This window comes from Gopherus flavomarginatus, chromosome 10 (genome assembly GCF_025201925.1).
Source record: "Gopherus flavomarginatus isolate rGopFla2 chromosome 10, rGopFla2.mat.asm, whole genome shotgun sequence".
NCBI classification, from domain to species: Eukaryota; Metazoa; Chordata; order Testudines; family Testudinidae; genus Gopherus; species Gopherus flavomarginatus.
Genome location: NC_066626.1, coordinates 17,855,859 through 17,882,128, shown reverse-complemented (window position 1 = coordinate 17,882,128; position 26,270 = coordinate 17,855,859). Strand labels below are relative to the sequence as shown.

At 42.6% G+C, this 26,270-nt stretch overlaps 1 protein-coding gene across 1 annotated transcript in view; it reads right to left on the bottom strand.

Moving 5' to 3' along the window:
• The window catches only part of PTH2R (parathyroid hormone 2 receptor), a 76,819-nt gene extending 51,276 nt beyond the window's left edge, over window positions 1-25,543 (bottom strand). The window contains exons 1-8 of the mRNA XM_050916055.1: window positions 25,470-25,543; window positions 21,694-21,757; window positions 19,286-19,388; window positions 12,679-12,789; window positions 12,451-12,572; window positions 10,721-10,818; window positions 6,596-6,782; window positions 5,030-5,183 (exon numbers count right to left, since the gene is read on the bottom strand). Coding sequence (XP_050772012.1) covers window positions 5,030-5,183; window positions 6,596-6,782; window positions 10,721-10,818; window positions 12,451-12,572; window positions 12,679-12,789; window positions 19,286-19,388; window positions 21,694-21,757; window positions 25,470-25,543 — 913 coding nt within the window. The remainder of the gene's footprint in view (window positions 1-5,029; window positions 5,184-6,595; window positions 6,783-10,720; window positions 10,819-12,450; window positions 12,573-12,678; window positions 12,790-19,285; window positions 19,389-21,693; window positions 21,758-25,469) is intronic.
• Window positions 25,544-26,270: the final 727 nt, after the last annotated feature.

Here is a 26,270-nt window from a genome sequence, read left to right as displayed (position 1 = left end):
CTCCTCTCTGAACAAGCTGTGTGATGTATTATGGGAGTCACATGCCTCAGGTGCATCATGGGAGATGCAGTCTGGCCAGAGAGCCCAGCCCACACTAGAAAATGGGGGCAACAAGTAGCTGAACCACATGTCCTATCAGGCAACACAGCACCCTAGGAAGAAGCAGTTTAATATTTAACTGACACGGAATTAATCATTTCAAGTCAGTTCAACAAACCAGAGCTTTAATGTTTTGATTCAGAAATACAGAAAACTTAGCTGTGATCAAAAATGCTGAAAAAAAAATGTTTCACCATTTCCAAATTGAAAAACCTGAATTTCCCATGGGACAGAAATTCCAATTTTTGTTCAGCTTGATTCAATATGTTTTGTATGGACTGTTTATAGCGATCCTAAGCAAACTATTTTAGAAGCCATTCTTGGAATTGGTGTGTGGGAAGCAGCTGCGATGTACTTTATCAAAACTATGTTAGTTTAGAACATAAATAAATAAATATAACAGTAAATGAGCATGCAGAACGCAGCGTTGGCATGGAAACCAGTGAGTGCTGTGTGCTCCTCTCTTCAGTACTTTCTTTTCCTTGAGCTGCCAATTGAGATTTGAATATCATCATGATCGGAACGTACAGATGTTGAATTATCAGCAAGACCATGGCAGTGGTGACTGAAGCCCCATTGCCATGCAAAGCAAATAGACAGATAAAAGGCCCACGCAAAGCAAACAGTGACTGAAGAGGAAGTAATTTACAGAAAGGCTGTCAGTAACGGTATCATAGCAGTTGGTGATTGAAAAGGCCTATTTGGTCACCGCATCCCTTCCTTTGCAGAGGCCCGCTGCAAGTCTATATGAAAGGGCTACTGAACTCAGCAGAAAGAGTGAAAAGTAGTTTGAAACTAATAATCCTGAAATAGAAGAAGTTTGTTTTTTTTTAAGTCACGAGGGACTCCACATTTTCACAATGAAAAGCTCTGACAAGGAGAAATGTGCTAGGAGATCTCCATATCGAATCCAATTTCAGCTCATCTTTATTCTCCATGGTAGGATTGCCACTGGCCTAGGGATTATGAGCGATATTTCTGAAGGTATTTCAAGGGAGTTAGACACCAAATTCTGCTCTCGGTAGGCCCACTGAAGTCATAAGGTGAATGTGACACATCATGCTTAATGTCTCTGTTCATTCAGCACTGGCACTTGGGAAAGCAGCTCTGCTCTCTAATTACTCTCCGCATCATCTGCTGCTGTAAATAAAACCCGATAGCTTTCCAGACCTTTACAAATCTGGCCCCTTGCTTTTGAATCAATCAAAATGGAGCCCTGAACATTCCAGGGGGACTGGGGTGTCTAACACTCTTAGGAGCCTTTGAAAATCTTAGCCTATGTTTCTAAAGTACCTTCCATTCAGACATCTCAAAGGCTATTACACACAAGAACGTATTACACAGCACAGAGCCCCGGTGAGTTAATGAGTATTACACCTAATGTGTTTTGATATAGTGAAGCCAGCACAGGAGGTTAAATGGTTTGGCCAAGCTCACGAAGATAGACATGCCTATGTCAGAGCGAGGGATAGAACCTGGACGTATCCAACCAAGCATCTCCTATCAGTGCGTCTTAATAGAGTAATTCAAAGCTTTGGCAGATGATGGCAAGCAGGGCTGCACCCTGAAAGCTGCCAAGGAGATCTGGAAAGTGAAACGTTTTTGTTTACAGCAAAAGATGATGTGGAGGGTATTTAGCGAACAGAGCTGGTTTCCCAAGTGCTAATGCTGAATGAATAGAGACATTAAACATGATGTGTCAAATTCATCCGATGACTTCAGTGGGCATGCCTCAGAGCTAAATTTGGCCCAGGATATTTCTCCTCTGGAATGCTCTTCGTTCATAAGAAAAAGCAGCCTGTTTGCTACTGAAAAGAGTTGTGCTACTTTAAGAGACTAACCAGAGATGGGAGAAACTCATGATGTTTTGTGTTTCATGAAATGTTTAGATATTTTTAAATAAATAAATAAATAAATAAATAAAGCTCAAACTCTCCCCCTGTAACGTAACCCTCCTTTCCATTTCTCCCTTACCAGGGAAATTATTGCCTGAGTTTTAAAATCAAATAGTAGCTCAATCCCTGCTTTGCAACGAGCCCTGTTTATTGAGGAGCGAGCGCTTGCCCCTGAGCAGCTCAGAAAACAGATGGGCTTCGAGTCCATCTGCCTCCCAGTTTCCCCCTGTTGGGGGCAGGGCCATACCCTACACCAGCCTCAGACTCTGTGCAGCATGTTCCTCCAGCTCTCTGATGGGGGAAGAATGAAGGCTGTGACCTGTGATATTACACAGTCCTGAGTTTTGCCCTATGTTTTTAAGAGCTTGATCTAGTTTTAACATTGACTTCAGTGGGCTTTGGATCAGGTCCTCACATAGGAACTCAGGGTACCAAGCTGATGCAGGGCCATATAAATATCTAATTAGCTAGATGGTTTGAAAACCTCTTCAAAGCAAGTATTACCTGCATCTCCAGAGAAACATTTTGTTTCTATTCCCCTGTCCTGCAAGTCCTGAGACACACCCCAATCTAAGTGCAGGGACTAAGCTGCCTCCCTTGAGCACAGAAATGAAGTGGGTGAAATGTTTCCTTATCCGAGGCAGAGCTACCAGAAAGAAACACTGTAATGCTGAGAGAACATTATGTAACACCCACCCTTCAACGTAATACCCTGTCCCATGTAGCGGTGGCTGGGCCATATCTAGCCGTCGATGAGCCTGCGACAGCCTTGGCTAACGGAGCTGGATCTTTTAACTCAGGTAGGAAAGGTTTGTATTGCATGAGGTCCTGGGTCAATCCCCACTACTGCTGACCCACCGAGGGGTGTGGAGTGAGTTACTTCTCCTGGAGATTTTGAGAGGACAGTAAAAAATGGTCCTGTGTACAAACAAGGTCTCTCTCTCTCTCTCTCTCTCTCTCTCTCTCTCTCATTCAGTTCTCTTTGGTATGAAAAGAGAAGCCTTAGCTCCATGTTACCGCACTGCGAACATTTAATCCAAGACACTTTATTGCACCTGTCTCACATTGCAGTGCTGATTTATCTATTCACTGCAGATACCACTCTCCTAGCAGTACTTGTTACAGGGAAGCCTCCATTTACAGTGTCTTATGCCAGAATCACCACTTATTATCAGGGATGAAATGTCAGTGGAGAACCATCAAGCAACACAAGTAATAGACTCACAGATTTTTAAGGCCAGAAGGGACCACTGTTGTCCATCTGCATAACAGAGGCCAGGGAACCTCACCCAGTAATTTCTGTATCCAGCCCATAACATCTGGTTGACCTACAGTACAGCTAAAAGAAAGACAGAGTCTGCAAGTACTGGAAAATCCACAACATCACTAGATAAGCTGTTCCAAAGATTAATGACCTTCACTGTTCAGTTCTGAGTTGAACCCAGAACAAGAAAGACAAGGAATGGGGGAGCTGTTTAGGCTTGGATCATGTATGGAGAACATGAGTGTCAGCCTCCTAAATATCCTTTTTTCTCCTTCATGAATTCCCTTTTCAGAGCCCCACCCTCAACCCCTCTGTCAAATTCACCAGCGTTAACTTCATTTCCCCCATTTCAGAAAATTTAAAAATACTGAAATACAAAATGAAGTTAACCTCAGATCTCTTTACAGACCAAACAGAGAACACACTTCAGTGTGAAAGCAAAGGAACCCGACAAGGGGCCTTAACTGCAGTGACTGTTTATAGAGGGGATGGTATGATGAGGTTGCCTACAATGGCACATGTGTCTGCTATTAGCAAATATCTCCAGTGGCCAGAGATGGGACACTAGCTGGGGAGAATTCTGTGTTACTACAGAGAATTCTTTCCCATTTGTCTGGTTGGTGGGTCTTGCTGACATGCTCAGGGTCTAACTGATCGCCATATTTGGGGTCAGGAAGGAATTTTACTCCAGGTCAGATTGACAGACTCTGGGGACAGGGTGGGGATTTCACCTTCCACTGCAGCATGCAGAATGGGTCACTTGATGGAATGAACTAGAATAAATGGCAAATTCTCTGTATCTTGAAGTCTTTAAAAGATAAATTGAGGATGTCAGTAACACAGACACAGGTTATGGGCCTATTACAAGAGTAGGTGGGTGAGATTTCATGGCTTGCAATATGCAGGAGGTCAGAGTAGATGATCATGATGGTCCCTTCTGTCTTTAAAGTCTAGGAGTAATGAAAGACTATGAGAACACAAATCCCAGCGTAAGAAGTTCAACCTGAGGATGGTTGTTGAAGAGACCCAGTGCAGTAAGTAACCTCCTGCCATTTCTCTTCTGAGGCTTGTGGTCAATCCCCAGTTCTGGACACAGGGATGAATTCTGCTGAGTTACACTGGTTTAAATCTGGAGTAACACCATTGACAGGAGCAGATTTACACTGATGGGACTCAGTAGAATTTGGTTTAATCGCTCTGCAAATTCATAGATCCTTCTTGAATGGATAATAATGGCCAATGGACTGATATATGAAATGAGCTAACAACATGAACAAACACAAATTAATGGCTGAAGAATCTGAGGACAGGAGATTCACCTCTCTCTGGAGTATGGAGAGGACCCATTATCTCTTATTTTAATTTATATAGAGGTTTTCCTGTGGTGCTCCCCATCACACTATGTTTAGCTTGCAATTAGGCGCTTCACATATTTGCTTTGCCCTCACAACAACCCTGGAGGTAGGAGTGTATTATTATCCACATTTCAGAGTCAGGCGATGGAGGAGTTAAGTGACTTGCCTAAGGTTGTAAAGGAAGTCAGTGGCAGAGCTGTGCCTCCTGAAGGAGTTCACCAGTGGTGCCCAACAAAATCAACTTCCTGTAACTACTGTGACAATAGATTATTGCTGGACATAGATCCTTCCTGTCTTTTTTGTTTGTTTGTCTCGTGATGAAACAGAGCAATGGGGATAGTAAAATAGCAGAATCCTCTCCCTCTGAGAAGCCTGATGAAAAGATGCAAGGAACAGAAGAGTCCCATATACCTTACCCCAGCCTATCAAGGTGAAGCCCCACAGGTATTTGGTATCCGAAAAGAAAGCCACAAAGATTAGGCTGTGCAGGTAGAGGCCTTCAACCAGGATCCAGTAGTAGTTGGTGGCCAAGAAGTAAATAAACATCACAACCGCAATCTTGCACCCCGCCTGTCGAGGAACCCAAACAGAAAGCTAATGGGTTACCATTCCTGGATACAGCAGCCATTCAAGAATCACCATTATGCTACTGAACCCATTGCATACAGCTCCTATTCTGACAACTTATCTTCATCTCTCTGTAAATAAGACATGTTAAAGGCAGCAAGGCCATCCTTAGCACAGTGTCAAGTCTTTGTGTAAAGTCAGCAGCTCTCCTTGCTTTGTAAGGACCATCTGTGGATGCATTAGTGCTTGTGGAAGTGACGAACGAACAGCATCCCTTTGAGACAGCTAGAGTGGAGGTAAGAGCTATACAAGCTTCCCACACCCATGCCGCTCTGTTAAGGCAGCTTCATTATGATCTGCTAATGCAGTCTTGGGTCTCACTCGAGCAGAGAATGACAAGTGGCTCAGATTTTGCAAGGACGCCAGCCAGGGTGACCCAAACAAACAAGTGAGTCAATCTGATCCCTGTTAACAAAGAGAAGGATTTACAACAGAAACAGGCAGTCAGAGGTTCTCAACCAGAGACACGTGTATCTCTGGGGCTGGGCAGAGGTCTTCCAGAGGGTATATAAATATCTAGACGAGTTAACCTAGTTTTATAACAGGCTACATAAAAGGCATTAGCAAAGTCAGTACAATGTAAAATTTCATACAGACAGTGACTTGTTTAATACCGCTCTATACACTGAAATGTAAGTCCAATATTTATATTCCAACTGATTTATTTTATAATTATACGGTAAAAATGAGAGTGTGCCGTGACACTTCTGTATTTTTAGATCTGATTTTGTAAGTTTCTAAGGGAGGTAAAACTTGGGGATATGCAAAACAAATCAGACTCCTGAAAGGGGTACAGAAGTCTGGAAAGGTTGAGAGCCACTGGCTTAAGTGACTTAGGAATCCAAGTCCCATTTTTAAAAACGTCAAGCAATTCAGTGAAGATTTTAAAGGTATTTAGGCACCTAAAGATGAAGATAGAAGCCTAGTGGGATTTTCAGATGTGCCTCGGCACCTAATTCCCATTGGCACCTATGTACTTTTGAAAATCCCACCAGGCGCCTATCTTCACCTTTCAGCACCTAAATACCTTTAAAAATCTGGCCCTAGGAGCCAGAGTCTTACTGACAGTCAGTGAGGCCCAGATTCTCATAGGCCCCCAACTTCCATTCACATCAATACCTTTGAGGAGCCAGGCCTCGGGATCTTAAGTCACTGTAAGAAAATGAGATTTTTGCCCATTGCATATTGAATTTTCAAGAGTCCGATCCTCAGGATCAGCCTGATATTTTATACTGAGTCACCACAGCAATCTCTACGCACTCCGAAAGGAATACAGATTGTCCTAAAAGGGGCATAACAACTCAGAGAACAGTTGACTAGCAGGCTGACCGTTTTCCCTGAGGGTCAATGCTTACGTATTGTGACTTGTCAACTGCAGGTGCCACTACAGTGCCCCAGAGGTCACTCATCAGCAGAGAGTCCAATTCTTTGACGCCTATGTGCGTATGCACAACTTTGTCCTTGATAAAAATGCTGGCAGCTCTTAGCATGAAAGAGACAAAGAGATGCATGTGGATGCAATTCCTGGTGCAGTGCAGCCTCCTATGAGAAGAAAAGGATAATTTAGAGAGGGTATTGAATTCAGCCAGCAAAAGAGCAAAATTTTTCAGTAGGTTCTAGGATAATCTATGGCCAAGCTCAGCAAGTTCAATACTTCCTCATCCCTTGACTTAGTCACTATTTCATACTTTAAGGACTCTTTTATTTAGTATTTTTGTCCTTCTTAAGAAAAATATAACAGAGCATGATTACTCAGCAATGACAGTTACTCAGCAATGACAGTTACCTACAATATTCTTGATAAACTTTCCTGTCGTGAGAGGTTATATATATATTTTAATGGATAGAGGATACAAATTTTCTTTATCTTTGAGTTCTGCCTGAAACTCTAGCCCACAGCACAATCTTCAGAACCCCTGCACGGTGTATCATTTAATAAGGCTTAAAATGCAACACCTCACATGAGCAAACGTCTACAAGTCTCAGCTGCTGACAGTCTGCAGCTTGTTGTTAGTAAACTGAATAGAAAGCTTCTGCCAGATGCCACCCTGACAGCAATAGAAACTAATTGGGCTGAATCGTACAACCACTTACTCCGAAACATTGTGCATTGTACAGTGCATAATGCTACTGAAGGGGGAAATTCACGGTATTATGCACTATGCTTGGTAGTAAGAGTCTGCAGCACAGCATCCTTATATTACATAGGCCCCAAACTCAGGAAAGCATCTCTATTCAGGACAGTCCTCCAGCGAATGCTTAGCATCAAACATGTGCTTAAGTCTCATTTGTGATGCTGGCAGATCAGGTGCCAGATCATGCCAGAGCCCCAGGCCGATTCATTGTGTATTCGTATAGATCACAGAGATTATTAAATGTATAAGAGTGTATTTGCTGTTTAAATGTCATGAAAATAGTGGGATGTTACTTGCATTGTTTTCACTTATCTGTATCCTGCTATAATGTAGGAGCAAACATTTCCACTCTGTGTACCCCTGTAACTAAATAACCCATCAAACAAGCCCTAAAACGCAAAGGAGGCATTGCGGAATGCAGATGAGGAACTTGAACAGAAAAGTGCTAATTTCAAAGCAAGTGGTCATTAGGTGTGATGCCCGGAGGTCAGAGACTCTAAATGCATTCCTCACTCACAGTCATCAAAAGAAAAGCCCACATGGGTAGTGACACGATCAGCTTGTTTTCTGTGAGAAGAAGCTATAAGTGTGGATTCAGGGAAAGATCCTTCACCTCTGGAGTGTTTGGACTCTGACAGGGAAGTGTACCAGATACAAAAGCCAAGGTCCCCAAAGACAATCTGGTTATCCTGAGAAGACTTTTGGGGAACTGATAGTTTATGACATCACTGCCACCACTTGGAATTAAAAACTGTGGTTCATTTGTGCATATATTTTATCTGCTTTAACCTCTCAATAACTCTCATTTCCTTTTCTGAGCTAATAAGCCTTTAGCTAGTTTACCAATTGATCTAGGGTAACTGATTGGTCTCTTGAGATTGAGAGCAAACAGATGTGATGTGATTTTCTGTTTAAATGACCACTATCACAAAGTCCAGATTGTCTGGGTGGCAAGATAAACTGGAGAGTCTAAGGGGACTTTCTGTGAACCCATGGTAAGACTGATACAGTGATCCAGGAGTTCACATTTGTTACTGGCTTGGTGAAATCTAGTTATAGTACCCACTACCCATGTGGGGTGTCTGCCCTGTTTTCTGACAGTCTGCCTTAAGGTCGGCACCCAGAGCTGTGAGCCACTCCAGACAGCATGACTTCACAGATTCACAAAGACTACCAGTGATGGAAAAATCCCCAGTGTCCCTAGATAAATTGTTTCAGTGGTTAATTGACCTCAATGTAAAAATACACATCGTGTTTCTAGTCTGAAGTTGTCTAGCTTCATTTTTCAATCCCTGGGTCCTGTTAAGCCTTTGTCTGATAGATTAAAGAACTGTCTACCATCAGAATTCTTTTCCCCTTGTAAACCACGATCAAGTCACCTTTTAACCCGCTCTTTAATAAACAAAACAGATCGAGTTTCTTTACTCTCTCACTATAAGACACATCCTGCAGCCCCTGTAGTTCTTTTCTGAACCCTTTCTGGTTTTCCAGCACCTTTTTGAAGTATGGACACCTGAACCAGACAGTAACAGTCTCATTAATGCTATATACAACGATAATACCACCTCCCCATTCTGACCTGATATTCCCCTGCTTACATGGATCGCATTCATTCAGCAGCTACCAACTCACACTAGGAGCTCACAATCAATTGGTTCTCTACCATTTCCTTTACAGAGTGACTGCGTTTTTATCGACTTAAGTAGGCCTTAAGCACATGAATGTGTCGAAGAGCTCTCCTGAACAGAAGTGGCCCTGGAGCACGTAGGCAAGCATTTTTCTGATTCTAGCAGAGGTCAAACATCTTGCTTCTTGCAATAGCTTCCTCTACCCACACCCTTGCAACTAAAACAATATAAACATTTCTTCTGAGATTAAGCCTTGCTCATATGCTATGGAAAAGAAGTTGGAAGAATGCGTGTAACTGCGCCACCTGGAGACACCTGCCCTAATGCATAATATTAACTCCCTAAGGTCCTTTCCCAGTATGCACTGGGTTTCATGCTGATGACTCAGTAAGGAAGACAATCATTATTATCTTTTTTTAAAGCCATAATAGAAACTCAGACAAAATTGCCAGAAACACCAACAAGTGCATATGCTGACAATGAAAACACTGCATAGTCTTACTACTTATTTATAAGTAAGTATATTTAATTTATATGTAAGTATTTATACCTGCCTCTGGAAATTTCCACTACATGCATCTGACGAAGTGGGTATTCCCCTATGAAAGCTCATGCTCCAATACGTCTGTTAGTCTATAAGGTGCCACAGGACTCTTTGTCAAGTCTTACTACTGTAACCCTCCTCCTCCCTGCTCCTTTCCCTTCCTACTGTTTGCCCCCATCATTTCTTTTTCCTGTCACAGGGCAGGTTTGCATTGGGACTGTGACATCCCTAAGAGGCCTCGCCCAGAACCTACAGCCCAGGAGGGTGCCGTGGCAAGGGGCTGTCTACGTTACAGCAGCTTCCCTAGGCTGACCTAGGGGTCGCAGCACTGCTGTTAATGGCTGCAGTGCCACTTGCATTCCTTGACATTCCTCTCCTGCACCTAGCAAGCTCCCTACACCAGGATTCGTGAGGAGGTTCTCCGCTCTATGGCTGTCTTCTGCAGTGCCTGCACCAGAAGAAATCTTCCAGAGCCAAAAACAGGGCTTTCAGAGCTCCTCTGCAGCCTTTTTACACAGCATAAAGGGGCCAGAGCAGAAGCGAGGATCTCACTGTTTTTCTGCTTGTCTTCCATGAAATGCCTAACATGCTGCTGGAGACCATAATATGAATAATAGTCATGGAAAACCTGGCATGCAGTCTTTAGAGTTTGTTTCTTCTTTGGTTATTTCAAAAGAGAGCATTCGATTGAGCATTCAACTCCTAAAGTGTTGGCAACTGACTATATACCTATCAGTAACTCGAGCGGATAATTCCATATGCCAGCAAGTCTATTGTTTCAGTTGTGAAATAAGCCATTAAGCCTCAGAAACAGAGTATAGGATAAACCACTCTGATCATTCTGTGCCTCACTGTGCTGTCATCTTTAACAGTTCTGGAGACAGACAATACAACGTCTCTTGCTGCTTGCAATCTTTGCATGGCCATTGGAAATTATTTTCCATTGAAAGGTTTTAATGTGTTCTTCCTCTGACCAGAGTTTTACACAATGGATAGCCATTGAAAATTACTTCATGCAATGCACAATATTTACTCTCAGCACGGCAGACAGGAATATACAAAAGCATCAAGAGATTGGACAGTCCTGGGTGAATAAGGAACATAAGATTATCTCCCGTAGAGATGATGATGCAAAAAGGGGACAGAGACCAGCTGGGACTATGAGTCTCTCACCTGAAGTAGCCGATGATGAAAACAGCGACTGCCAGAGAACTGAAGGACATAGAATAGCCAACAGTGTACATAATGTACAGACGCTCAAAGAATTCCCGCTGGAAAAGAAAACAAGATCATTTCCACTTTATTTTCTTCATCTGTGTGTACAGTCTCCGATAATCCAGTTTCCCTTAATAAGTGAAAAGCCCTAATATGTGTTATTGGGCCATATTCATCCCTGATGTAACCCTACTGACATCAGTGGACTTACACCAGGGATGAACCTGCTGTACTGCCATCCCAAAATATTCAAGATTCATCAGTCTACAGTAGGGGAAAAAAATCACAAGAGTATTAAAAGGAATAATTTGGGTTCACATATTTGCCTTCTGGTGTTGTACTCTTTAGAGGGTCACTTTTAAAACTTTATTCCACAACCATGGAAACTAACATTTTTTTTTTAAATGAAAGAGAAGATCATGTAACATGATTCCTGGAGCTGCAGATTTGAAAAAATGAATTAACCACCATTCAAAAATCACAAGAGCAGGCGATATTGACATCGTATCTGTTGTCAGTTCCCTCCACTAGCTTTGCTGGGAGGGAGGGAATAATTGGACACACTTCTCTTGCCCTGGTATCTGCTCAGCTTCATTGACTTCTACACTGGAGCGGGTGGAGCCAAGGTTCTGATTCCTCCTCCTCCTCCCTGATCCCTCTCAGCTCAGTTGCTGATGGCATTTTAGAATATGTTTGTCTAGATCATTGCCCTGAAGAGGGCTGCTGTGCGACAGGTTGCTGAGAGTTTAGCATGAATACATCACATGGGTCAGTATTAAAAGGAAGAGAGAGCTAGCATATTTAGACCCAGATTCTGAAGTGGGATCCATCCGAGCACACAGCTGCAAAGACAGACATTGATTTCAATGTCATGATGAGCCTGGGAGCTTTTGAAAAATCTATTGGGCATTTATCTGCATCATCAGGTGACTAAGTACCTTAAAAATGGCCCAAATCCCACAGACATAAGGACTTACACTTCACCAAAGCTACATATAGGAGAAAAAAGTATACATAAAAATGTTTGAGAGTCTGGGGCTTTTAAAAAAAAAATACTGATCAGTTATATAGCACTTTCCATTCAAGCATCCCTAATCTCAAGATAAACAAATAACATTATCCTCCTTATACAGATGGGAAAACTGAGGAACAGGCAGGTTAATTGACGTGCCCCTATATCACAAGCTGATTCAGTGGCAGAGTACCAAATTGAGCCCAAGTTTCTTCAACCCCAGCCACTGGACAAGAATTTTGGACCCAAGAATTTGGAGTTAGTCCACCCCTGCCGAAAGCAGATACCATGCTGACTGAAGCCAATGGAAATTGCAGCTTTGCTGCTATGGCTGAATTTAGCCCTTACAACCATCTTAACCACAGCGAGGAACACGTTGACTGGGGAAAGTGCCTTCAGTTCATAGATTCAGTGTCTGCAGTTCCTTCATGTCTACATTGTTTTAAATAAGACTCCTCCTCATTTTATGACTTAAAAACCATTGTGTAAATAAACAAATACTCATTGGGACTGATGCACCATTATTAAATCAGGACAACAGTGTGCAGGTCATTCATATTTCCAATTGTTTCTGTACAGAACCATCAAGGAATGAAAAGTGCATACAATTTCAGGATTTGTTCTTCCCATCCAAACTCTCATGCTCTGTTATTGCATTGGAAAAACACCCCCATACCTTCCCCGAGCTGATTTCTGGCTGTAAGTAGCGAAGGCAGTCCGAGTAATTGGCCCACGTTCGGTTCAAACCCTGCACAAGGTCCCATGTTCCATTAGAGCTACAGTGTCTGAAAGCCACCCCTGCAAGGAGGAAATGAGTCTTGGTTAGTCTGCGTGGGTCCTTTGTACCACCTGGCTTTTCATTCGTTTCAGATAAACCCTCTGAGGACTACAAGACTGGCAGTACCTTTGTGATTGAAGTCATATATATAATGAGGACATGGAACAGCCAACATTTTTCCCAGTGAGCCCCTGGGCCAGCATATTAGTCCATCCCATTCTGGAAAGCAGTTACCCTCTGCAGACAAATAGAAGGAAGACATAGACAGGAGAAATGAAAAAAGTATGAGACAAGCCTCTATGCCACTTATTTTTTTTACCGTATCTCCTAAATATTTAAAAGTATCTTGCAATTTAGTTACCTAAGGATTAAAAAGTGTTAAATTTCTTCCCAAATAACTTAATTGATAATGAATCAGTGACATCTAGCTTATACTCCAAAACAGTATCAGTTTCTTTAAAAACCCAGTTCGTAGATGCTTTAGAGATGCAGACAGTTCCCCACTTCCATATAACTCTTCATCTCTGACTCTCAACCCACCTACTTTACACTATCCATCAACCTTAATTCTGCCGTCCGATGTTTGCAAAATAAGTCAAATGTATTGGCAATGGTCCCCCATGAATAGGAGATCATATAATGCTAGGAATTTGTTATTTTGACCATTGCACACATTTTTGTTGATTCTGGGAGCTGTGGTATGATAGGGATATCAAGGTATGTCTATGAACCTCATAAGTTGGTGGATCACCAAGGATGCTTCATCGACAGTGTTGGGCTGGTCAGGGAAGGTGCATGACACTTGTATCTTTAAGAACACAGTATATTCAGAAAGCTGCAAGCCGGGGGACATGCTTTCCCATCCAGCAGGTTACCATTTGCAATGCTGAAATGCCAATATTGGTCCGGGGGGCCCAGCCATCCCCTTGTTCTTGAACCCATACATGGAGCGCCTCGACAGCACCAAGGAAAGATTCAGCCACTGGCTCAACAGGTGCACAATGATAGCTGAATATGCTTTTGGTTGACTGAAGAAACAATGGGGATTGTTTACTCACAAGATTGAATCTCTAAGTGAAGTATCTGAACAGTTATAGCTGCCAGCTGTGTCCTGCATAATATCCATAAGGCAAAGGGGAAAAATTACCACCAGCATGGAAGGCTGAGATGAAACATGTGCTGAATTTCAGCAGCCGGACACAAGAGTTATTAGAAGAGCTCAACATGGAGCTATGCCATTAAGGGAGGCCTTGAAAGAGCATTTAACCAGGAGCCAGAGTAATGCACTGCGGTGGACTGAGCTCTACGTGGTCCTGCCGTTTTGGGGCCTGTTGGGAATTGCCTGGTGCTTGTACATTTATGAATATAGCACTGTTTGTCACTGATCCTAGGAGTTCTGTCACACTGTACAAGAAGCGTGTAAGTGCTTTCAGTTCCGCTAGGCACTCTGCAGAATAGGTTGTCAATGAAAGAAGATGAATTATTTTCCAAAAACAGAAGTTTATGGAGTAACAAAAACAGTGCAAAAAAAACCAGGTGTAATTTAAAAACAAATATGTTTTAAAAGAGCTAACTAAATTAATGGAACAGAACTTAACAAGGGGAAAGAACATTCATGTCCATTGTTACCTTCATCCAGCAACCGTGGCTCTCCCAGGTCAGCGTATGTGAAGCGGTGGTTGTCCTTACTGTCCTGCAGTGTAAAGTTGTAGGGATAGGGACACAGCCCCTGGGGCCATGTGGAATGTTGAGAGGGGTGTAGGGAGGCACTAAAATGGAGTTCTCCCTGGAGGGCAAAGGGAGCTTAGTCTGTGATTGTCGAACCTGTCAGTCCACCTGAGTTTGCAGCATCTGTGTTTGCTGCCAGAGAAGCCCCTGTATGTCCTGGTGCATCTCCTTCTCCTGTCCAGATTTTCCTTTTCCATACAGCCTGCAATATTAACATTCCAGGCCCTCTGCTCATGGTCTGATGCAGCACTGGCTTGCTGGAGCTCATTGAGCATGTCGTCCCAAGTCCTCTTCTTTCTCCTCATCTGGCTCAGGCATTCTGCGGGCATGGAGGGGGAAGCCCTGAAAGCTGCAGCACCAGCAGCTCCAGATAGAACACAGGTACCATCGGCACTATAGCCACAACAGAAAGTGAAGGATTCAGGACTCCCTTTGCTTGCTCCCCTCGAGTTTTACACAAGACATGCTTATTGACACTTCTGCCTGGGATTGCTTGCTCACAGCACCTGCCATGGGGAGCATGGTTCACCAGGTGTGGGAAATGAGGAAGGAATTGCTTAGTTGCATGAAACTAGGATGATAAGGCACTGAGTACAGGCAATGGTGATTTTAGTGGATCTCTCACTCCTGAGGGTAACAAAGGCACAGAGATCACAGCTGCTGCTGGCATCCCGAAGCCGCTTGGGCCTATATGTCGCTAGCCTGTGTACTGCAATGGTGCCTGACCAAGTCATCACAGATTGGCATGGGAAAGTGTCCTGTCCTAGAGGAAGAAATACAGCTTCCATTCCTAGAAAGATTTGGGAGAGGATTGCAGAGAACCTCCATGCAAGTTTCATCAAGATCTCTCAGGAGAATTCAAAGAACATAAGAACGGCCCTAGTGGGTCAGACCTAAGGTCCATCTAGCCCGTCAACCTGTCTTCTGACAGTGGCCAATGCCAGGTGCTCCAGAGGGAATGAACAGAACAGGGAATCCTCAATTGATCCATCCCCTGTCGCTTACTCCCAGCTTCTGGCAAACAGAAACACAAAGGATGCCTCTGTGTACATACACTGCTCTGCATGGCCTCCACTGCCTAATTCTACAGTGGAATGAAAAGCAGATAACTGCCTCTGCTTGTACGAATAAACCACCTCTTCTAGGATGAATAAATTAATGAAAAAAGTTGATAGCTACATCTTGCTAAGCTGGGAGCATCACTGGAATGGGAAATATGTTTACACACCTACCCAAGGCTCCTTCCCCTGCATCAGGCTTGCCTGTGCTCGAACCCCAGGGCTGACTGAACTGCGGTGGAGTTTCCAACAGGTCTATCACATTTGGGCCCCCCATCGCATGTTTCCCCCCGCCCTCATCCTCCTCACCCTTCATGTCAGGGACCTGTGACTCAGCTCCTTGAAGATATCCACAGTGGCATGCGGGGCGTAAGTGGGGTGTGCACCAAGCATGGGATGCAGCTCTTTGTAAAAGGGGCAGGTCTATTGACTGTTCGCTTCTCTGACCTTGATATGCCTGCTGCAGCTCCTTGGCTTTCACGCGGCATTGCTGCTGGCCCCTGTCATTACCCTTCTCCTGCATCCCCCGTGCAATCTCCCCATAGATGTTCACATTTCTAAGGCTGGTCTGTAGCTGTTCCTGCACAGTCTCTTCTCCCCACAGGCCTAGGGGAGCCAACATCTCCCGAATACTCCAGGCCAGAGTGCAGCTGGAACGTGTATCCAGCATGGTCAGTTAGGCAATTGCACATAACAATAGAGAGCTGCAATGTGTGCTCATCAAGCTGTGCAATTAGGAAGAGGCTTTTCAAAAATTCACAAGGTTTTAAGATGGGAGGAAAAGAGGTTTTCGGTGTCTGTGACCCCCCTGGGTAGTGGAGTTCACATTTGTGACTGTGTCAGTGTCAGGCATTGTGGGACAGCTGTTGGAGGACTGTTAGGGTTGACATACAGTGTCTACATGCACATCGTATTGATCTCAGTACATCCTGAATGGCATAGAGCCATGGTTGGAGGCAGGAGGTGTGACTGTGTCACCACAACAGAGTACTTACATTGGTGGGAGACAAATTCAAGTGTAGTCACATGCACAACTAGGTTGATGAAAGGCAGCTTATATCAACCTAACTTTGCAGTACAGACTGGGCCTTAAACTCTCCACATCACTTAGCCTGCCTCTTTTATTCACCCAGTGAGAAATACATGTCATTCATCACTGCAGAACAGACACTCAACAACCTTTCTGGAAATATAATTGAAATTATTCTATTAAAGAAATAGCAACCAGTACAGTTACCCTTCATTCACTGGCTCAACACATCTAGTCTCAGAGCAAGTATACTCAATTATATTTGGCTGCTTAAAAGATGTTGGCTTTTTAATAAACGTAAAATCTGATTAACTTTTGATCCAGTAATTTGTGCGTGGTTAAAGATTGTTCCAGGTCATTACATGTATAATTCTTAATGGATGAAACTTGTCAAGGACTTCGCTATTCAGAATAAGTATAAAAGGCTCATATATTATTTCAGGTCCACTACAGGAAGTCACTACCACCAAAAAAGCAGATCAAAGAAAAATCTTAACTTCGGGGCTTCTTAAATCTTTATTTTTAACTCATTCTGTAAAGCTTTAGGGCCAGACACTGATCTCAGTTACACTAGTGTAAATCTGGAGAAACACCACTTCCTAAGAACAGGGTTATTTCAAACGCACAGCATTGTAAAGAAAGCATCCTTATTCAGGAAGCACCTACACACGTGTTTGTACAACATGTTCTTAACGTTAAGGATGTACCTAAATCCTATCTGGAATACGGATAGATTTACACATGTTTAAGTACTGTCATGAAATATGAACCAGGATTTCATCTCAGGACCTAATATTTATTTTTCTGTAGCACCTCGACAGAAATGTTTGTGTGTTACTGTAACTCACATGACCTAAGCCATTGGACCCTGCATTCATTTTTGTGGCGCTCTTGTGAAAACAGGCTTCGGTAAGTATTTTGTTCACCGAGAGTTGTTTCGTACAGGTAAATAGTTCACATTCATTATCTGGTAGAAGGAAAAAAATACTTTATGTTCAATTGAATATTAACTTGCTAATTTCCTCTGAACAAACACCATAAATTACCTCTCCCGAAATCTTCATACATGCCATGATGAAACTAATTATGTCTTTAAAAAAAAAAAAAAGGCAGTGGCATTTAGAGACAATATTCTAAAAAAATGTAGTCGTGTAGCTGTCTCTCTTCTTACTCACCCTTCTTTTAAAAAACATGTAAACCATGATTACTATTATTAGTGATATTATTCTTAGGACTGGCATTAGTATTATTGGTGAGATTGTGATAGCAGCCATAACAAGACATTGTTATTGACAGTAATAATATGTCTGTACAGAAGACATGTTTTCTTATTTAGACAAAACTAAAGGAAAACAAAGCAAAGCCTAATTTTATGGTTTCCCTTTTATCCAAAACTCCTTTTACTCCAATATAAACATCTCCTCTAATCGCTCCCAAGAGTATCTCAGTATTTATGCAAAAAGAATGAGGAGTCCTTGTGGCACTTTAGAGACTAACAAATTTATTTGAGCATAAGCTTTTGTGGGCTATTTGTGATGTCTTTGAAGCATTTCATGTAAATGGGGTTATACAACAGGGAGTGTTTTTTAAAACTAGGGTGCAGATGCACTGATATGTGTTTTGGAGGAATTCATCCTTTAATGACGGGGAGATAGAAAAGGTCTGCTAGTCTAAATTCTAGAGGCCAGATTTTCAACTGGTGAAGCCAACAGAGTTATATGGGGTAACACTAGTGTAAGTAGGAAAAGAATCAGGAAACCTAGAAATTCAAGTTCTGACTGGTCTGGAACACTCCATGAAAAAATGCAGAACTAGTGAAATGGTGATGTCTAGAGCTGGGTGAATTTTGCTTTGGGTAAACACGTGTCTAATTTGGCAAGTAACTTCAGCCAAAAAACAGTTTTGGAATATTTTGTTTCACTGTTTCTGAAACAAAAAGGTTTTGACGTTTTGAAATGAAGCATTTCATTTCAGCAATTTCAACGGTGAAACATTTAAAAGTCTCATTTCGAAATGGTGTTTCATATAGAAATTTAGTTAATTAAAAAGGGCGAAAGACAACTATCCCACTAGCAATTGTTTCAGGTTGAACAAAGTGTTTAGCTGGATTCTACACAACATTTATTTTGCATTTTTTCCAGTTCAGCTCTGAACAAACAAACAAAAAAAATTAAAAATCCATTTGCTCAGCTATTGGGATGTCAGAAGAGCCAAAAAAGTAAAAGTGGATCACCTGAGAGAAGAAGGGATTTTAAGTCTTGGTAGTTGTTAATTAAGACAAATCAAATATTTAAGTTCAGTGGCTAACATTTTAGACAAAAGAAAGCTTTGTTAAAGATTTTGTAGCCTCATCCTTTTAATTCAGGTGTTATAAACAACAACAAAGATGTCTGAGACCTTCTAGCAAACCAGGAAAGATCAAACAGGACGTTCATGATAGCGGTGATTAAATCTCTCCCAAAAGAGCAAAAAAGGCAGGTTTTTTTAAAACCTTTTTCAGCTCACCTTTATGCTTAACTCCACAGCAGTGTGGAACAATAGAACAAACTATGAAGAGAACGTGATATCTCATGCACATAGATTCCAGTCAATGAATTCCAGTGACTGGAACCTCACTAACTACAGATATCCAAGAATGCTCAAAAGCCTTGATCAGTTTGAAGCATCAGCCTATGTGCAACCTTGTCTGCTTGAGTCGTAGAGATAAATTGGGAGAGAAAGAGAAATAAGGAATGTCTATTAAGGGCACATTTCACACACACACTTGATTTGATTCAGAGAAATGCTGAAGAAAGAAATTGGGATCTTTCTGCATTGATCTGCACTTTGAGATGGTCGATATATTTGACGGTCTTGACACCCTATTAGTACTGCTGGTGTAGGGAAGAGAAAGAAATCAGTTACTTGGGTACTTCACCTCCTTCTTGTAGTTGGGTAGTGATGTTCAGTTCACACTGAATTTTGGCTTCCAGGAGAAGATAAATCTGCTCCTCCGTGGTAATCGTGTCATCAGAATCCACCTGTGTGTGGGGGCAAAAAAAAGAAGTGAGGAAGGATGTTGCTTGGATCATTTGACCCTTGGCTGTATTTTAATGGGAGTGCTCTAAAAGAGAGTTAATTTTCTAGACCTGCATTTCTAAGTGTTTTAACATTTTCAGAATGAAATGTTTCGATTTTTACGAATTGACACATTTTTGTTTTGAATTTTACTTTTTTTTTAAATTTGGGGTTGGGGTAACTTTACATACTGGTTGATCTGAGACAACTTCCCTCCCCCCCAAAAAAAATTAATTTCACCAAATATTATGTAAATAGTTTCATTTCAGGTTGACTCAAAACTAGTTTTTCTGCAATTTTGCAGTTCAGCCACTAAACTGAAAGACTGGCTATCCCCAAAACTCTAATTCCATCAGTTTACTGATTAACATGCTCATCATGTCAGCATTTTCAAAGGTGTGCTCTCCTGTAGCCGTTGAGAAAAACTTCTGGCAGATTTAGATACACCACTAGCAGCACCCTAAGTTCATAGTCAATACCTGACTTTCAATCTACGTACTAAAGCAATGAGGAGTCTGGTGGCACCTTAAAGACTAACAGTTTTATTTGGGCATAAGCTTTCATGGGCTAAAACCCACTTCTTCCGATGTATCTGAAGAAGTGAGGTTATTACCCACAAAAGCTTATGCCCTTTGCACTTGCTATATTCCTCCCTGGTCCTCTTGTATTAGAGCATCTTAAGAGTTGCTCTGATTTGTACTCTACTTCCCATCTCCCCTTATGCACCCTGGAAAGCAGACTCGTTGTAGCATAGTGCATTCTGGTCACACTTTCCATTCACCCCCTTTACACTGCCACTCCATCTTCTACATCAGGGCTGAGAACAGGAACCTTGACACAAGCACTACCTCAGATAGGCAGTCCCTTCTGCATAAGGGATACTTTCAGAAGGCTGTTTCCACACACTTCAAAGCCTTTTCTAGAGCACAGGCCCTTGGCGGCAGGGCAGGGGGTGTTATGCATGAATTCTGCTAAAAGCATGTATAATTCATGCCAGAATAATACTCTGCCCTTCTGTATCACCTTCTATCTGAAATTCTCATGGCCCTTTATAAACATTACTGAATTAAGATTTAACACATCCCGATGAGGTAGGTGTTAAGCCCATTTTATGGAAGGGAACAATGAGGCAGTGTTAAGTGACACACCCAAAGTCAAACAGGAAGTCTGTGGCAGAGCAGCCAGATCTCCTGACTTCCATGCTTGAGCTGCTAGACCACTCTCCTTCCTTCCTATAAAGCACAATGCACTGAATGCATGCCCCTGCAACTGCATATGCAAATGTCAGGGGTACATTAGCCAAGTCTCCTGAACTCAAACTCTCAGAAGCAGAGTTTGTTGGACTGAAATCAGATAGGCTCAGCTTTTTACCTAACCTGTCAGCTCAGCCCTAGCAAATAAGATGTCTCTTTCAAAACATCCTTATCTACAGATCTGTTATTCAGGGGAAGACATTTCATAAGCTGAGCTTCTAAACATTTCTCAGCCTCATCCGCATCAAAAATAAATGTGTCTCTCAAAGTTCATATGTAATTTAGCTAGGTACAAGTGTGTCCTTTTTTGTGCCAGTTTCCCAGTACGTAAATCTTAAATTCACACCAGTTTTCTTCTCTTGTGTCAAAGGAAAAAATATTAGAAAAGTAAGAACTATGGAAAGACCATACTTCATGTTCTGCCCCACACCATCCCACTGCTGCTTTAACCCATTCTTTACCCAAATATGATAAATCAGACCTAAATAAAAGTTAAAATGCATCTCTAATATATAGTGCTGTTGGCCGTCTGGAGCACCTGAACGCAACATATTTGAGTGGTACGGGCTCAGAGATGGCTTTACGCTACTTTACCTCCATTTACAATCCTGAGGCAAATGTAGCCCCTGGTGTAAAGTGGAGCAGCCTCAGGGCTGCTCTAATTTATACCAACAGGAACAGCTCCCTATGAGCCACCAATGAGGACTGGCCAGACCACATGACACTCAGGCACACACCCTCTACCTCCACACTGTTTCCTCTGCTGAAGTATAGTGGAGAATAGGGCCTTAATTAAGGCAGGACAAGCAGGGCAACTGGCCAGGGTGCAAAGCCATGGGGGCAGAAAAATGAGATGGCGAAATAATCCCCCACCCCCTCCAAAAAAAACACCACACAACAGCAGGGGGCACAAATACGTTTGCTTGTCCCAGATGCTAAAATGTCTAGTTACAGCTTTGAAGGAGATGGTGATGTAATGCTACTGAGAATTCCACTGTCCTGGGGGAATCCTCACCTTCACCATTAGGGTGGCTTTAAAGGAACTCAGATACACTCCGGAATCAAGATTCAGGTCCCTCCTATGGCAACACACACCACTTAGCATTTACAATAGCATTTTCAAAGCACTGTAAAAATATTAATCCTTCTCCAATTCTACGTGAAGCACTCAGCCATCTTCTAAAAAGACACACTACTCACTTTGGGGAAGAGACCCTAATAATAAGGTTATCAGTAGGAGATGAAGGACCAGGGCATCCTGTTTTTAAAGATTACATGAGTAGATCTGGAGAAAGTTGTGTGTGTGTGTATGTGTGTGTCTGCAACATTTTTCCAGGCAGGTGGAAGAAGGGGAAGCAAATTCAGCAACAAGAAACATTTTGTACAATTGTTCTGTCAAATTAAACGTTAAAAAGAAAAACTCCAACACCTGCTCTCCCCCCCAAAAAACCACCTTTTCTTTTGGCAGTTTCTGAGCAAAACGTTTGCATTTTTTCTGTCCGAAATTACTTTTCTTTCCAGAATTTCCTTCAATTTTATTTAAGCAATGGAAATGTTTAAAATGATCAAGATCCAAATGAAACTTTTACCCAACCTGAGTTGAGGGGTTTTGGTGTTTGTTTGGGTTTTTTAAACTTTTTGATTCATCACAAATGTTGAAAATTCCATTTTCAATTTGACCCCCCATTTCCCCCCCCCAGAACTGCCCACAAACTAATTCGCCCAGCTCTACACCCAAGATTAGTTTCTAATCTCTTTGAAAGCAGTATTGGTGAAAATATAGATTTTAACAGTTTGAGGGCTAAGCTAATCACATGCCCAAGCTCCACCCAGGAGTGAAACATTATGTGTATTACTGAAGTGCCTAAAGATAGGGGGGCCATCGGCACTCAAACCATGGCCTCACCCTTCTCCCTGAGGCCCTGCCCACCTGCCACCTCTCCCCTCCACCAAGGCCCTGCTCCCTGCTTGCTCCTCTCTGTCTCCTCTACCCTGTCGCTCACCCTTATGGCCAGTAAAAAGTGATGAGGCCTTGGCCCTCTAGCCCTTCCTGTTCCAGGATCCCTGCCTAAAAGCCTAGCCATGGACCAAGGCCTCTACTGTGCTTGCAAGACTTCTCAGTGTGATGTCATTAGCATTTTATAAGCATACTCCTTTCTCTTATCTAAGCCAGAGGTTCTCAAACTGTGGTCCATGGACCACCAGTGGTCTGCGAGCTCCATTCAGGGGGTCTGTGGATAGTTCCCTCTAAGGTGCACACCTGGGCAGCCGCACACAAGAGAATGAAGGACCACCCACCTAATTAGTGGAGCCGCAGAGGTGTGGCTCCACTAATTAGGTGCCTGGACCCTGGAGAAGATGCACATGTAAGGTGAGGTGGTGGCCTTGAGGGGAAATAGGAGGTAGGGGGCAGTGGGGTGAGAAGAGGGGATGGGGGGAATTTGATATGTGCAGGGTTGCGGCGGCACTGACTTTCCCCAGCTCCAGGGCTGCAGCTACCAGGGAAAGACAGCCCTCCTTCCCAGCTCCAGCTCAGGGGTTGCTGCGGTAAAGGAAAGGGGGAGAGACATCCCCCTCCTTGCCAGGCCCAGCTTGGGGGTTGCCACAGCAGGGGAGAGAGAGAGCACATCCATTGCATTAGAAAGATAAGACTACTGATATTAAAATACGAGTTGTGTGCTTTTATATGTAGGACCAAAAAATGTTATTAAGTTTTTATTTTATATAGCACTTTTATCCAAAGCACTTTACAATAGTTAGCTAATGGTACAAACAACATTTGGAAAGATTAAGTGGTCCGCCGAGACCCTCAGCAACTTTCAAGTGGTTCGCAAAAAAAAAAAAAAAAGTTTGAGAAACACTAATCTAAGTAATTAATGAACCTATTGACTAGTTCCAGACCCAGGACTGATCCATGTGGCCCCCCTAGATACGCCCCTCCCAGTCTGACAGAAAGCCACTGATAACTACTCTGAGTACAATCTTTCAACCAGTTGTGCATCCACTTTATAGTAATTTAATCTAGAACATATTTCTTTAGTTTGCTTATGAGAATGTCATGTGGGAGTGTGAAAAGCCTTACCAAAAACAAGTTATATCATGTGACTGCTTCACCACAATGCAGTAGACCAGTAACCATTACAAAAGGAGGAAATTAGGTTGGTTTCACAGGATTTGTTCTTAACAAATCCATGCTGGCTATTACATCTAGCCCTATTATCCTCTAGGTGCTTACAAACTGATTGTTTAATAAGTTGTTCCAGTATCTTTCCAGGTATCAAAATTAAGCTGACTGGTCTATAATTCGTCTGGCCCTCTGTGATCTCCTTTTTAAGGATAGGTTGCCCTTCTCCTGGGACCTTCCCCATCCTCTGAGAGTCCTCAAAAATAATTGCTAATGGTTCCAAAAGTGCTTCAGCATGTTCCTTATGTACCCTAGGGTGAATTCCACCAGGCCCTGCTGACTTGAATACATCAATTTATCTAAATATTCTCTAACCTGTTCTTCCCTACTTTGGCTTGAGTTCCTTCCCCCTCATTGCTGATTTTTAATTGAATATCTAGTCACCATTAAAAGCAGCAAAGAGTCCTGTGGCACCTTATAGACTAACAGACGTATTGGAGCATGAGCTTTCGTGGGTGAATACCCACTTCGTCGCATGCATGTAGTGGAAATTTCCAGGGGCAGGTATATATATATGCAAGCAAGAAGCAGGCTAGAGATAACGAGGTTAGTTCAATTAGGCAGGATGAGGCCCCCTTCTAGCAGTTGAGGTGTGAAAACCCAGGGAGGAGAAACTGCTTTTGTAGTTGGCTAGCCATTCATAGTCTTTGTTTAATGCTGAGCTGATGGTGTCAAATTTGCAGATGAACTGGAGCTCAGCAGTTTCTCTTTGGAGTCTGGTCCTGAAATTTTATTGCTGCAGGATGGCTACCTTTAAATCTGCTATTGTGTGCCCAGGGAGGTTGAAGTGTTCTCCTACGGGTTTTTGTATATTGCCATTCCTAATATCTGATTTGTGTCCATTTATCCTTTTCCATAGGGACTGTCCGGTTTGGCCAATGTACATAGCAGAGGGGCATTGCTGGCATATGATGGCGTATATTACATTGGTGGACATGCAGGTGAATGAACCGGTGATGGTGTGGCTTATCTGATTAGGTCCTGTGATGGTTTCGCTGGTGTAGATATGTGGGCAGAGTTGGCATCGAGGTTTGTTGCATGGATTGGTTCCTGAGTTAGAGTTACTACAGTGCAATGTGCAGTTACTGGTGAAAATATGCTTGAGGTTGGCAGGTATCTGCCCCTGGAAATTTCCACTACATGCATCCGACGAAGTGAGTATTCACCCATGAAAACTCATGCTTCAATACGTCTGTTAGTCTACAAGGTGCCACAGGACTCTTTGCTGCTTTTACAGATCCAGACTAACACGGCTATCCCTCTGATACTGGTCACCATTAGCCTTTTTAGCGAAGACTGAAGCAAAATAGGCACTAAATACCTCAGTCTTGTTGAAGTCGTCAGCTCTCCTTCCTCCTTAAGTAGAGGTTCTACAATCTCTTTCACCTTTCTCTTGCTTCTATTGTATTTGAAGAATCTCATCTTATAGCTTTTTCTTTCCTTTGCTGGGTGTCTCTCATTTTGTCCCTATAGTCATGTGCAATACATCTCTACTCCTCCTCAATAATTCATCCATGTTTCCCCTTTTTGTAGGGCTCCTTGTTTAATCTTTCAATAATTAAAGACTTCCTGATGACGTCATATTGGCCTGTCACTGGTTTTCTTACCTTTTCTTCACATCAGGATAGTTTGCAGGAAGGGGCACAGGTCTGGGTCTTGTGTGCTTAATTGGAATAACCATAGTTAACAACAAAAAAAAAAGGAGGTCAGTAATAGCAAAGCTGAGGGTCTGAAAGCTCCACAGACTTTCAGATCAAAGTTTGAATAATAAATCTGTCACGCTGATGGATCAAGCCATTTACAAGGGCACTTCTGTGCTAGGTCACTGATTCAAAGGGGACTGGTGGTGATTTAAACCCTATCCTTAGTGAACAGGTAGCCACACAACAAAACTTCATCAACCCTAATCTGTACTAAGCAGCAAATATTCGTAGCGCTGTCGGAGAGGCCAGCCGACTCTTCTTCCCCTCTCTCTCCATTTCAGCTGTGAAGTACATCTAGGCAACCTGGGAAGTTTGCACTACTGACAGAGACAAGGTTTACGGCAGTTGATGATGTCACTGTAATGATAGCCCCTTGTGATGTTCAATGGCTCTCCTTCCAGGCTGTCCATCTGACATGGTTCTCAATCATTCCATTTAGTTAAGGAAAAGTAAAAATTTGCTTCATTTGGTCATCACTGAATCTGTATAAGGAATTTATTGTTTGAATAAGGAGTTCTGCATCCCCCCATCTCAACTTCAAATATACTTTTAAAGAAAAAGACAGAGCTGCAGATTAAAAAAAAGTTTGGAGTGAAATCCTGACTTCATTGAAGCCAATAAGAGTTTTACCATTCACTTCAACGGTGCCAGGATTTCACCCCAAGAAGTCAGTTTCATATCAGTATAATTCAGTCCATTAAATCC